Source organism: Carex rostrata, chromosome 33 (assembly GCF_964058835.1).
Source record: "Carex rostrata chromosome 33, lpCarRost1.2, whole genome shotgun sequence".
Taxonomy (NCBI): domain Eukaryota; kingdom Viridiplantae; phylum Streptophyta; class Magnoliopsida; order Poales; family Cyperaceae; genus Carex; species Carex rostrata.
This window is the reverse complement of record NC_135950.1, coordinates 1,161,247-1,176,596: the sequence shown is the minus strand read 5'-3', so window position 1 is coordinate 1,176,596 and position 15,350 is coordinate 1,161,247. Positions and strand designations below refer to the sequence as shown.

At 32.2% G+C, this 15,350-nt stretch overlaps 2 protein-coding genes across 2 annotated transcripts; both read left to right on the top strand.

Annotated features, from left to right (window-relative positions):
- Positions 1-740: 740 nt before the first annotated feature.
- On the top strand, positions 741-1,769 carry LOC144548326 (putative F-box protein At3g25750). Its single transcript, XM_078296999.1, has one exon. It carries the CDS (start codon positions 741-743, stop codon positions 1,767-1,769), a length of 1,029 nt encoding a protein of 342 aa, XP_078153125.1.
- An 8,519-nt stretch (positions 1,770-10,288) lies between these two features.
- LOC144548325 (putative protein phosphatase 2C 46) lies at positions 10,289-11,691 on the top strand. Its single transcript, XM_078296998.1, has 4 exons — positions 10,289-10,310; positions 10,448-10,542; positions 10,783-11,025; positions 11,518-11,691. The coding sequence occupies exons 1-4, from the start codon at positions 10,289-10,291 to the stop codon at positions 11,689-11,691; spliced, it is 534 nt and encodes a 177-aa protein (XP_078153124.1).
- The last annotated feature ends 3,659 nt before the right edge of the window (positions 11,692-15,350 follow it).

The following is a 15,350-nucleotide window of genomic DNA, read 5'->3' as shown; positions in this document are numbered from 1 at the left end:
TTTATCCCAAAATTTCTTCAAGTATTTGTGTTTTGGATCAAGTGAATGATTTTCTGTTAATATTTATATTTCTACATGATATTAATTACATTACAGTGTCAGATTGAGATATAAGTAATAGTTCGTTTGCTTATGGCACTTTTTAGTTGATATTAGAGTAAATTAATTGAGAACTAGAATTTAAAATAAAATGTACATTTCTACAGGATTTACATTAAGAGTGTAATATTGAGAGGCAAGTAATAGTTTATCCCAAAATTTCATGAACTACAAGTTTTTTTTTTCTTGGATCAAGTGCATGATTTTGTGTTATTATTTATATTTGTACAGGATATTACAATAGAGTATATATATGATTGACACTTTTTGACTGACAATATATAGGAGCAAGTGAATTGAGAATAAGAATTTAAAATAGAAGTTTATATATGCGTTTTGTTTTGTTGGTACGTAGTTAAAGTTATTAAAATGCAATGTTAAATAAAGAGTATTGCTAGATTTCACATATAATTTTAGAACAAAAAATAAACAATTACTAAGAAAAATAAGCAGCTAATCCGAGATTTCCATCAAAAATAGCAGATTCACGTCGCTATCTTTAGTACATTTTTTTTCTTTAGCCATAAAAATAATTAATCCGGTATTATTAATAGCAAACATTATTTTCTTTAGTACCTTTAAGTGGAGAAAAAAGTAATAGAATTTTTGGTAAACCATTATTTACTTGGAGAGAAGAAATAATGTGTGACGAAAGAAATTGGTCCGATCTTCCTCAGGAACTCATCAATCTCGTCTCTAAGAAGTTTTACAAACTCTCTGATTTTGTTAAATTTCGTGTCGTTTGCAAACCATGGTTCTCATCTGCACCTCTCTCTGACCGTCCCCCGCAATTCCCCTGGCTCATCGAAGATGAAAGGGCCAATGGTCCCATACAAAAATCACTTCATAGGTCAAGTTTCTATTCTCTTTTTTCTGGCGAAATTGGTACTATATTCAGAAAACAAGCTTACCATAGAAAAAACATCATGGGAATAGGTCATGGTTGTATTTTTATAAGAGAGCACAACTCTTATTTACTATTCAATCCACTCACCAATGAAGAAATCCGCTTACCTTCCTCGTATTTTTTGTGGCCTTACCTAGTTTGGACCGGTACCAATCCAACTCGCAATCGAAATGTTATTGTTATTGATCAAAACATTAAAATGGAGAATGGTTCATGGGCATTCTATGATCGAGACAACAATGATTGGATTGTATCAAAGGAAGGACCTATCTATGATTCTGTCTGTTATTTTAAAGGGATGTTATTTTCATCCGATGGAGGTATTTCTACACATGTGTTTGATGCTTCCACAAAAAAGGAATTACATAAGATACCACCTCCTGAAGATGAGATACCACCATGTTTGCCCACTATCTACTTAGTTGAGTCCGCTGGAGAAATTTTGAGAGTGTCTTTATCATTTGAGTGGAATGATTTTGAGAAAACGATCTTTCGAATATACAAACTTGAATTTGATGGAATAAATTGTCCTATTTGTTGGGTCAAGATAAGTAATATTGGAGACCAAATGCTATTCTTGGATGACACAAATGGATTCTCCATCAGTTCTAAATCTTTTTCAGGACAAAGAGGCAATTGCATCTATTTCCTAGATCCAGAAGACAATATTCCTTATAGATATAACATTGAGGATGGCAAAACAGAAAAGTTATGGTGTCCTTTCATGCTTCCTTCTACTTGGTTTGTTCCTGATCTAGAATAGTGTTTTTCTTCTACCACAAGCAACTACTGTTTTTTCAATTAAAGGCTTCACGCGCTCAGGGTTACAAAAGCTAATAACGTCTGATGTACTATATTTTCAAAATACTTTATTTGTTGAAAGTTATTTTCTGAGAAATTTTATCTTGATGTTTTTAATAGTTTATCTTAATTAGGAGAGTTGTTTTTTTTTCTTAAGTCGTCTTATTTAAGAAGTCCATATTTTATTGAGTGCTGAGTAGAATAAAAATGTCACATTGTTTTCATGCTCCAATATAATTTTTTTTATTAAGAAGTCAATATGAACTGTTTAACATGATTATGTGACTGGAGTCTGGAGATCTCCAGGGCGAATTTTAAGGGGGTATTCGTTTGAGTCTAATTAAATAAATCTGAACCGTGAAACAAATCTAAATCTGACGGTGTAATCTCTTTCACTCAAAAAGTTGCGTTAATAATAATGCAGAGGATATGGATTCCCACTTCCCAGTGACCATCCCAAAGACATAAAAAATTAAAATCAGTTGTTTTTCTACTTTCAAAATCCCACGCAAGAATTAAAAACCTCATTCTTGCTCAATAAACACCCATGGCGTTCGGCTTTCTCCGACGCTTGTTGATACAATGCTTTCTCCGTTTGATACCGTCGATTCAAGGCTTTCTCCATCGCTTCTTGAAACCGAATCTAGAGACGTCGATTGTAAGTTTTAATGGAACCACTCACTACCGTTATTACACTTGGCAGAAGGCGCTGGCCCATCACATGTACGGCCAATTTTCAATGGCCGCAGTGCAAGGTAACGTACCCAACGAGGATCGCTGCCAGGTGGTGTCTGGGCTTCTGGCAAATTCGGTTAATGGGCCCCGCGGGGTGTTCATCGGCGTCTATGACGGCCATGGTGGAGAAGCGTGCTCTCAGTTCGTCCTTGAGCATTTCTTTCACAATTTCAAGGGTGAGTAGCTAGCTAGCTTTTCAAGTAAAATTTGGTTCTGTTCTGCTTCAATTACAGTTTACTCCTCTGTTGGAAACTTGGAATCTTGTATTTAATTTGTCCAATTTAATTTGTTGTAACAAAATTCTTGGCAGCCATGTACGGTTCTTGGAATATCTTTATCATCTAATCTGTTTTCTTTAATGTTAAGTTATCAGGTAATTAGCAAAAACACTTTCCCAAGAACTCCACATCTGATTTAATTTGTTCTACTTCTACTTAGTGAGACCTCAGTTACGTTCATTTTGACTTCTTGTGTTTCTTGAACAAACAAGTTGCCCATGTTGAAAAGATTGATTGGTTATTTTATCTTTGATCTGCTGTGCAATGGTCAATATATAATTAAACATGTGATAGAATTTAATTTTTATTTGGACAGTATACTTCCTTACAATATGACTTTGAACTCTGTTCTGTTTCTGTTTCTGTTTCTTTCTGGCAGCTTTAACACTTTTCTCAAAGGAAATAGAAAAAGAATAGTACAAAAAAACCTTGATCTTTCAATTTGCTAACATGCATGGGCTAATTTATCATTTCTTTTTAACTGAAGATGCTATTGCAAATCACCCTGACGATGGCGTGAATCAAACAGTAATTAAGGAGGCGTATCAGAAAACCGAGGAAACATTCCTGGATCATGTGAGATGTAATTGGCACCAAGAACCATGTCTGGCGGCAATGGGGTCGTGTTGTTTGGTTGGGGTCGTGCACAATAATGTTCTCTATGTTGCGAATGCTGGTGACTCTCGTGCAGTTCTGGCGAGATGGCCGACTGGGGGTAATATCGAGGTTAGTCAATTGCTAACGGGTTACCCGTGACCCGTTCCGGGTTACCCGTTACGGGTAACGGGTAGGACGGGTAAAGGGGTACAACGGGTACGGGTAAAACCCGTAACGGGTAGACGGGTAAAACTCCCAAAACATATATCCGGTCCGTTTATTACCCGTATCCGTTGCGGGTTGACGGGTACGGGTCCGGGTATCCGGGTACGGGTCCGGTCCGCCCGGTTTTTTTTTTTTTTTTTTTCTGTTTTTTCCTTTTTTTTTCTGTTTTTCTTTCCGTTTTTTTTTCCGTTTTTTTTTTCTGTTTTTCTTTCCGGTTTTTGTCTGTTTTTTTTGTCAGTTTTTTTTTTTTTTTTTTTTTTTTTTTTTTTTTTTCTGTTTTGTTTTTCCGTTTTTTTTTTTCTGTCTTTGTTTCTGTTTTTTTTTTCTGTTTTGTTTAATATTTTTTTTCTGTTTTTTTTACAGTGTCGTATAAATATTATTACGTGTTTATAATTCAATTTTTATAATATGAATAGTTCGATATCAAATAGAGTATATATATACATGAAATTATCAACTCGCGTCTTTATAATTTATAAATGAATAAAATTTGTACCTTATATATAAAAATTATTCGTACGAAAATTTGTATATTTATACGGCTAAGTACAAATCTATTTATTTATTTCTTTAAGCAAGTCATTTTATTTTATTTTCAAATTCTCATTATAATTAAAACAATAAAATATAAATAATAATATCTTAAATTAATTTATTACATTAAAAATAATTATGAATAATTTGAAAACAATAGATTAAAAAATAAAAGTTACCCTCCTCCTTTATTCCGGGCTTGGGACCGGCTATGTAAAATAACATAGGCGGAGTTCTAACTTTTTTTTTTGTTAGTAATTGTTCTTTAAAATGAATAATTTAAAAACTAATTGAAATGTTTAGAAATTATAATTTTTAAAATAACCATAAATATTAAAAGATGTTAGAAAATTATACCGACACTACCTATCTAGTAGTTTGGATTCATATACCATTGTTCGTTTTCTTCCGCACCGTCTGAATCTGAATTAGGTTGAGGCTGAGGCTCGGTAACGCTTTCTTCAGTATCAGCTGCAGAAGATGATTCTTGAGCTTGATGTTGGTTGCGCTCGTCAGCATTAATCCAATCTTTCAAGCACACAAGTCTTTCAAAAACATGTGGACCCAATTTACTGCGTTTGTCGGAGAGGATCCTGTTCGCCGAACTAAAACAACTTTATGAAGGGACGGTTGATACGGGTACGGCAAAGACGTCGCGGGCCATCATCGCCAGTGTTGGATAAGACCTTTGATTCCTCTTCCACCACGTCATGATGTCAACGTTTTCATTTTCGTTGCGCATATTCAAATAGCTCACTAACTCGTTTGTGGATGCGTGCGGTTCGCCATCTGATTGAAAATCTGCTAACAATCCACTACTGCTAGTGCTCCTGAAAGTGGAACTATTAAAAAATAAAAAAAAATTATTGGACAAATAATGTAGATATTATAAATAATAAAGATTAAAAGCATAATGTATATTTATTCATACCTAGGACCAGCCCGGGACGAAGAGGGGTTCTGGTTGCCACTAATTCTTGAGTTGTATATGTTAAACATCTCAGCGAACTTCGCATCCACGTATGCCTCGACCCCGGTTGCGACTAAATGTAGATTATCTTTGTACGCTTCAACCATTTTTATCGTGTAATATTTCTTGTATGCCGGGTTGAGGCAACTTGCAATAATGGCCAAGAGGGGTACATCTTCCCAATATTTTAGAAATTTTAGTTTCATGGCCTCTACAATCGGTGTGAGAGATTTATCGTGAGTTTCTGCTTGTTCCAAATTACGATAAATCTTGGAAATTTGATAGATTTGCCCCAACAACTCAAATGCCGTCGGTGAATACGAGCAGGATAGTTTGACGGTTGCTTCAAAAAAGGTTCCTAGAAATGCTGAAAGCCTTTCTAGTTGGTCCCATTCCCTGCCGGTGGGTTCCAATTGCATTCCCTCAGGGGTGGATCCCCTCAAAAACTCCCCTATGACAGCTTTGTAAGGAAGGCATCGGTTCAACATCCTATAAGTTGAGTTCCAACGGGTATCTATATCCCAAGGTACTTTCAACTTGCTTACTCGATAGGTTACGCACAACTTCGCAAACTCTTGTCTTCTTTCATGGTTTGAAACAATGTGGTTGAGGGCATCCTTAAATTTAATTATCAATAATTTTATGGCTTCTGTTTTAAGTCCCGCCTTCACGACGAGGTTAAGTATATGACAAGCACACTTTTGGTGAAACATTTCACCATTCATAATCGGGTTTAGTGACCGTTTAAAAATTTCAATGGAAGCAATGTTGTTGCTAGCATTATCGAAAGATATAGAAAAAACATTGTTAGCCATATCCCTCTTAAGGTTATACTCTTGTAAAACCTCAATAATAGATTTAAAAATTACATTTGCGGTGTGCGGAGAATCTAACACTCGAAAACTTAATATCCTCTTTTGTAATATCCACTGATCATCGATCCAATGCCCAGTAATACAAGAGTACCCAAGGCCATGTTTACCAGCAGTCCATATATCGGAGGTAATTGAGACCTTATTGGATTGATATGCAAATGTACCTTTGAGGTCATCTTTTATGGTTGTAAACTGTTTTTTTATTTCACCAACCAACTTTCTATGATGCATCCTCTTGTACATTGGTTGAGCACACCCCCGAATGACCAACCGGGCAAAGGCTGTGCAACCACCCATACTGATTGGTTGTTCTTTGTGGGTTATGTACCGTGCCAATTCACTAAGCATTCTTTTTTCATCAAATTTTGGGTTGGTTAAAGTACCATCCGGGGTGATTTCAGTTTGAATTTGCGCGGTAGTATTCGGGTTATAGTTTTCACCCTTTCTAATATGCACATCAACATGTCTTTTAAAGCTACTCATACCACTAGCTTGTTTATAAACAAAATAAGGTTTCTTGCAATGGTCTACCTTACAATAAAGAGTTTTCATGTAACCGTCGTCATCTTTGGTCACATCATACCATTCAAACCAATATTGGTTGTATTCGGGAGGTCTTCTAGCCTTCTTTGCTGCTGGTTGTTGTGGGGGGCGGGGGACAATTGGCGGAGGAGGAGCGAGAGTTTCTTCTTGAATTTCAGTGACACTTGTCGAAGGAGTACCTGAAATAGGGGGGTTGAGTTGACTCGACGATGCAACAGAAGAAGTGCCTCCATATGCATACGGTGGTGGTAGTTGATGTGATTCTTGTGGAATGAATATGTTTGGATCATTTGAAGTATAATACGGTGCACCCGTTTGGGGGTTGAGTTGATAATTTGTTTGTAGCATTTGGTCTCTTCTTTGATAATTTTGGGGAGGTTGTGGATAATTAGGTGGCGGCATTTGAGAGGAACTATCAAAATAAGGTTGTGGTCCTTGTGGATAATCTTGTGGATAATTTGTAGTTGGTATTTCGGGGCCAAAAATATCGGCCGACATTCTCGCGATATCTTCTTGCACCGAATCACGATGAGATGACATTTTTAAAAAATGTAAACCTATTCACAAAAATAAGGTTTATTACTTACCATATTCAACAAATAAATCTAACCTAGTTATATAATGAATTTCAAATACAACTTATTTAAAAAAAAAACAGAAAAAAAATATAATCTATTTAAAAATAAATATAACATATTCAAAAATAAATACAATTACTTACCATATTCAACAAATAAATCTAACCTAGTTATATAATGAATTTCAAATACAACTTCTTTTAAAAAAAAACAGAAAAAAAATATAATCTATTTAAAAATAAATATAACATATTCAAAAATAAATACAATTACTTACCATATTCAACAAATAAATCTAACCTAGTTATATAATGAATTTCAAATACAATTTCTTTTAAAAAAAAACCGAAAAAAATAAAATTAAAAAAATCTGGAAAAAACAGAAAAAAAAACAGAAAAAAATATAATCTATTTAAAAATAAATATAACATATTCAAAAATAAATACAATTACTTACCATATTCAACAAATAAACCTAACCTAGTTATATAATGAATTTCAAATACAACTTCTTTTAAAAAAAAACAGAAAAAAAATATAATCTATTTAAAAATAAATATAACATATTCAAAAATAAATACAATTACTTACCATATTCAACAAATAAATCTAACCTGGTTATATAATGAATTTCAAATACAATTTCTTTTAAAAAAAAACCGAAAAAAATAAAATTAAAAAAATCTGGAAAAAACAGAAAAAAAAACAGAAAAAAATATAATCTATTTAAAAATAAATATAACATATTCAAAAATAAATACAATTACTTACCATATTCAACAAATAAATCTAACCTAGTTATATAATGAATTTCAAATACAACTTCTTTTAAAAAAAAACAGAAAAAAAATATAATCTATTTAAAAATAAATATAACATATTCAAAAATAAATACAATTACTTACCATATTCAACAAATAAATCTAACCTAGTTATATAATGAATTTCAAATACAACTTCTTTTAAAAAAAAACAGAAAAAAATAAAATTAAAAAAATCCGGAAAAAACAGAAAAAAATATACTATTTAAAAATAAATATAACATATTCAAAAATAAATACAATTACTTACCATATTCAACAAATAAATCTAACCTAGTTATATAATGAATTTCAAATACAACTTCTTTTAAAAAAAAACAGAAAAAAATAAAATTAAAAAAATCCGGAAAAAACAGAAAAAAATATACTATTTAAAAATAAATATAACATATTCAAAAATAAATACAATTACTTACCATATTCAACAAATAAATCTAACCTAGTTATAAAATGAATTTCAAATACAACTTATTTTAAAAAAAAACAGAAAAAAATAAAATTAAAAAAATCTGGAAAAAACAGAAAAAAAATATAATCTATTTAAAAATAAATATAACATATTCAAAAATAAATACAATTACTTACCATATTCAACAAATAAATCTAACCTAGTTATATAATGAATTTCAAATACAACTTCTTTTAAAAAAAACAGAAAAAAATAAAATTAAAAAAATCCGGAAAAAACAGAAAAAAAAAGAATTTGAAAAAACAAAAATAAAATCTAATCTATTTTAAAAAAAATCTAACATATTCAAAAATAAATACAATTACTTAACATATTCAAAAAATATAACTTATTCAAAATAAATCTATCATTTTCAAAAATAAATCTAACATATTCAAAATATTTCACATATTCACAAAAATGAATCTAACATATTTTTTTAACCTATAAAAAATAAATCCGAATTTCAAAAATAAAATCTAACATATTCAAAATAAATCTAATTATTTCACAAGTTAACATAATCACATCTAATAAATCTAACATAAATTAAATAAATGTAACAAATGTAACATAAACTAAATCTAACATTCAATTTAAATTATACATTTATCTACAACAATAAATCTAATATGAAATTTTAAATTACTCTACAAAAATCAATTAATCTAACATAAAATAAATCTAACATATTCAAAATATTTCACATATTCACAAAAATGAATCTAACATATTTTTTTAACCTATTAAAAATAAATCCGAATTTCAAAAATAAAATCTAACATATTCAAAATAAATCTAATTATTTCACAAGTTCACATAATCACATCTAATAAATCTAACATAAATTAAATAAATGTAACATTCAATAAATCTAACAAATCTAACATAAATTAAATAAATGTAACAAATCTAACATTAACTAAATCTAACATTCAATTTAAATTATACATTTATCTACAACAATAAATTACTCTACAAAAATTAATTAATCTAATATGAAATTTTAAATTACTCTACAAAAATAAATTAATCTAACATAAAATAAATCTAACCTTTAAATTTCGCGGAGAAATCTTGCGGGAGGTGCACAACTTTGTAATTTCGATACCTTCGTAATTTCGTCACGGGTTTAGCGAACCTCTAATTCCGTTTGCGTATTTGTAAAATGAATTAAATTACAACCATATGTTTTTCAAACAATAAATTTAAAAATTTAGAATAATGAAAAATGAGAATTTGAGATTGAGTTTGAGAGATTGAAAATTTGAGTGTGGAGAGGAAGAGGATTAGAGGGGTGTATTTAAAGAAAAAAATTGGAGAGGGAATAAAATTTGAAATTAAAAAAAAAAAAACCACCGGTTGAGGTGACCCGGGTGGGTCCGGCCGGGTTTGATTTGACCTGGCCCGGGCCCCGTCTTGAACCGGCGGAAAATTCAAAAAAATTTGAATTTTGCGGTACGGATCGGGTACGGGTAACGGATAACGGGTACGGGTAACGGGTAACGGGTACGGGCAACCGGGTAAAGGGATACGGGTACGGGTAAAGGGGTACGGGTAGGCGGGTATAGGGGTATGGGTAGGCGGGTACGGGTTGGCGGGTAGATGGGTACGGGTACAATGGGTTTATTTCAAAATAGGGGTGTCCGGTCCGTTTATTACCCGTACCCGTCTACCCGTTTGTACCCGGGCAACGGGTACGGGTACCACGGGTAACGGGTACGGGCCGGGCAAAACGGGCTCCACCCGTTAGGGGTTTAGCAAACCTCTAATCGAGGTGATTCCGCTGTCAGTTGATCACAGTACTAGAGATAGAGAAAGAAGGAAGGAGGTTCATCTGGAGCATCCTCCTCATACTAGACTCTTCAAACGTGACAATGGATCTTTATGTCTCAGAGGGTTACTAAAGGTAATTAGTTTCTATATTTATATTCATTGAATTTTTTTTTTAGTTTCTCTTTTTCTAGTGTTAATTTTCTGTGAGCAGTGACTGATGTGTAACTAAGTCAGTACTGACAGCCCGTTTCTCTTGACAGGCAATCAATTGTTCAGTACCAGTGATTCGCATAGCTCGTATTTGTACAGGATCCAACTAGTAGGTCACTGGACTGGTTTGTTTTGCACAATTGTGGTACTTCAATTGTGATTGTGGTTTAAAGTGGCACAGTTGATGGTTGTCAAACTATCTTCTATTTCAACATGACTGCGCTTTGTTTTGCACTCTTCCTAAAAAAGGCAAAAGCCTGTGATAAAAATTGTAACTCTTACCACTTTAGTCTAAACCCCAATTAAGCATGTTTTTACAAAAATACAGGCCAGCATCAACCATGATTTTATAAAAATTCTCGTTTATCATTAAAAAAAAATTCAGGTGACTAGGGCAATTGGAGATGTGTATCTGAATCATAATGAATTCAACAAGGCGCCGGTACCTGATAAGTACAGACAATCCGACCTGATTATCCAGCCTTTTTTGAAGGCTGAACCAACGATTGAAACATATCCACTTGGTCCTAACGACAGATTTGTCATTTTTGCCTCACACGGGTTCTGGGATCAGACAAACAATGAAGATGCTGCTAATATTGTAAAAAACCTCTGGGGCAATCGCAATGTAAGTGCCAGCAGTCCTTACTTCCTCACTCTTAATTCATTTGTTTTTTTTTTTTTTTTTAATTTATTGTTTTTGGTTTTCTGTACTTGCGGGGTATATACCAGTAGAGAAAAGAACTACGTACTTTTAATATATATGGCTTGAGATTGGAAAGAAATGTTAAGCTTTAATGGGCTTTATAAGTTTATATACTAGAGTTAGAATTGAGCTGTCTATCCTGGTATGTTATGTATTGTGTCGGCATTTTTGTATTGCACCGGTAAAATTCTGGTCCAGTTATACTTATCACTGCTTGCCGCCATCTGGATATGAACCGAGCTAGGTTTCCAACTACAGCCTGCTTAATTTCATGAAAAGCGAAGTAATTATTTTATTTATTCTTTCAGATTATCAAAGTCCAATTTTTTACTCAGCAAAGTAATTATTTTAATTATTTAACCATATTTAGCTCATTTATCACCTAACCTATTGATGAATATTTATTTTATAAAGTCTGCAGCTAAGAGGCTACTGTGTAGGGTGTTGGAACACAAATTACAGACACAGTACGGAGAAACGAGGCATGTTGAACTTGTTCAGCTTTATGATACGGCACTCTATGTTGATGACACCAGTGTCGTCATTCTTTTCTTGGACAAGTTGCAGGAAAGCCGCATCATCAGTTAGAACCCAACCTGAGATGAATGAGGGCTAAATTCTGGAAATATATCCAATTTTGGAATTGAAATAAAGGCAGATTAATTGAACAATTGTCAATAATTTCTTTTTCTTTCTTTAAACTTTAGCTTTAGATTTTCTCTTTTAGCTCCTCAGTAAATATATCCAATTAATTTTGGAATTGCTAATGTAGAGACGTCAGTTGAATTGTTGAAATATATATAGTATATGCTCAAGTTTAATCCTTCATGCAATCGATTTTTCCTTGTTTATTTCAACAGTTCTCATTTGGTGACCAGGGTAAGGGTTCGTAAGGACAGCAATATACTTTTTTTTTAACCTTAATTATCTCTTTTTCCTTCACCCTCTCATTTCTTGCTTGTCGGACGTCTCAAATTTATCCCAAAATTTCTTCAAGTATTTGTGTTTTGGATGAAGTGAATGATTTTCTGTTAATATTTATATTTCTACATGATATTAATTACATTACAGTGTCAGATTGAGATATAAGTAATAGTTCGTTTGCTTATGGCACTTTTTAGTTGATATTAGAGTAAATTAATTGAGAACTAGAATTTAAAATAAAATGTACATTTCTACAGGATTTACATTAAGAGTGTAATATTGAGAGGCAAGTAATAGTTTATCCCAAAATTTCATGAACTATAAGTTTTTTTTTTCTTGGATCAAGTGCATGATTTTGTGTTAATATTTATATTTGTACAGGATATTACAATAGAGTATATATATGATTGACAATTTTGACTGACAATATATAGGAGCAAGTGAATTGAGAATAAGAATTTAACATAGAAGTTTATATATACGTTTTGTTTTGTTGGTACGTAGTTAAAGTTATTAAAATGCAATGTTAAATAAAGAGTAATGCTAGATTCCACATATAATTTTAGAAAAATAAATAAGTAATTACTAAGAAAAAGAAGCAGCTAATCCGAGATTTACAACCAAAATAGCAGATTCACGTCGCTATCGTTAGTACATTTTTTTTCTTTAGCCATAAAAATAATTAATCCGGCATTATTAATAGCAACCATTATTTTCTTTAGTACCTTTAAGTAGAGAAAAAAGTAACAAAATTTTTGGTAAACCCTTATTTACTTGGAGAGAAGAAATAATGTGTGACAAAAGAGATTGGTCCGATCTTCCTCAGGAACTCATCAATCTAGTCTCTAAGAAGCTTTACAAACTCTCTGATTTTGTTAAATTTCGTGTTGTTTGCAAACCATGGTTCTCATCTGCACCTCTCTCTGACCGTCCCCCGCAATTCCCCTGGCTCATCGAAGATGAAAGAGCCAACGGTCCCTTAAAAAAGTCAATTTATGGGTCAAGCTTCTATTCTTTTTTTTCTTGCGAAATTGATACTATAGCCAGAAAACAAGCTTACCATAGAAAAAACACCATGGGAATAGGTCATGGTTCTATTTTTATAAGAGAGCACAACTCTTATTTATTATTCAATCCACTCACCGATGAAGAAATCCGCTTACCTTCCTTGTATTTTTCGTCGCCTTACCTAGTTTGGACCGGTACCAATCCAACTCGCAATCGAAATGTTATTGTTATTGAGCAGAACATTAAAATGGAGAATGGTTCATGGGCATTCTATGATCGAGACAACAATGATTGGATTGTATCAAAGGAAGGACCTATCTATGATTCTGTCTGTTATTTTAAAGGGATGTTATTTTCATCCGATGGAGGTATTTCTACACATGTGTTTGATACTTCCACAAAAAAGAAATATATAAGATACCACCTCCTGAAGATGAGATACCACCATGTTTGCCCGCTATCTACTTAGTTGAGTCTGCTGGAGAAATTTTGAGAGTGTCTTTAACATTCGAGTGGAATAATTTTGAGAAAACGATCTTTCGAATATACAAACTTGAATTTGATGGAATAAATTGTCCTATTTGTTGGGTCAAGATAAGTAATATTGGAGACCAAATGCTATTCTTGGATTCTACGAATGGATTCTCCATCAGTTCTAAATCTTTTCCAGGACAAAGAGGCAATTGCATCTATTTCCTAGATCCAGAAGACAATATTGCTTATAGATATAACATTGAGGATGGCAAAACAGAAAAATTATGGTGTCCTTTTGTTCTTCCTTCTACTTGGTTTGTTCCTGATCTAGAATAGTGTTTTTCTTCTACCATAAGCCACTGTTGTTTTTCCAATTAAAGGCTTCACGCACTCAGGGTTGCAAAAGCTAATAATGTCTGATGTACTGTATTTTCAAATTACTTTATTCGTTGAAAGTCATTTTCTGAGAATTTTTTTTTATGTTTTTTTTTTAGTTTATCTTAACTAGGAGAGTTTTTTTTTTCTTAAGTTGTCTTATTTAAGAAGTCCATATTTTATTAAGTACTGAGTAGGGTAAAAATATCTCATTGTTTTTTATTTTATTAAGAAGTCAATCTGAACTGCTCAACATGTTTTCTATATTTAAATATACTTGAAGACTATTTTTTTTTTACTATACTTTTAGATGGATACAAAATCATTATTTTTTTCAAAGATTATAAAATTCCATAGATATGTTTATCTGATTGCCAAGCGATCATATTAATCAATAAAAAATAAATATTTATAGAGCTTGTCATTTCTGTATCATACAATACAATTTTATAATTTATTTCCGCATTACCTTGAATAATTTTTCGTAAGAAATTGATTCTGCTGATCGATTTGGTATAGAAGCGGATGTAGGTTTAATAAATGGGGTAAATTGATCTTTATTTTTTGTATTTATATATGATTTTTCATATAATTTATAGTAAAATATCACAAATACATAAAATTGATTCTCATTCTTAGCTAGTATGAAAATTATATATGATTGATTCTTCCATTCACGTTTAATCTCCACAGTTTAAAAGTCTGGTTCCACCCCTGATATGGTAGATCTAGATGCTCAACATAATAGGGACACTTCAACTAAAATAATGCTCAACATAACCAAGGCCGTATCATTGCCATCATGTACGTACAATGGAATGTGGTATGAAACCATCCTGGATCTGGACATATTGGTGTATTGGAGACGTGGGTCATTTTGTTAACTAAATATTTTCCGTAATTTAATAATGAAAATTTAAACAAAAATTGTAAAATAAATTAACATGATATCTGGACTCATTGGTTATGTCAGCTGATTCAGCTGAGCTGAATAGACCAAAAGTTAATGGAGAACGGGGGCAGGACAAGGGGCCAGAGGGAAGAGGCGTAATAGCAAGGCGTCAGAGGTGGCTCTTACTTGTTGAAGTTAAGAAATGTCTTATGCAGTTTCAAGTATGTATGGATCGTGGAATGGTATGTACTGGCTTGTATATAACCAGTTTTTATTGTTCAGCGTTTTCTATTTTTCTTTTTTTTCGATGCTTTATTGTAGAGCAAAGAAAACAATTAAAAAGATCTTGCAAAATCCAAGACCAATTAATAATCTTGAAATTAAAGAGAGCATTGACTCTTAGAGACCCTTTTTCATCGGACAAAAATATGTTAATTCTTGAGATATTATCTTGAACAAGAGTGTTGACTACGTTGTAATATAATTAACTTGTAAATATATTATGACTTGTATGTGCATTTCTTTCTCTGACTAGTTGTAATTTAATTAACTAGCTTGTAATTTCAATCGATGC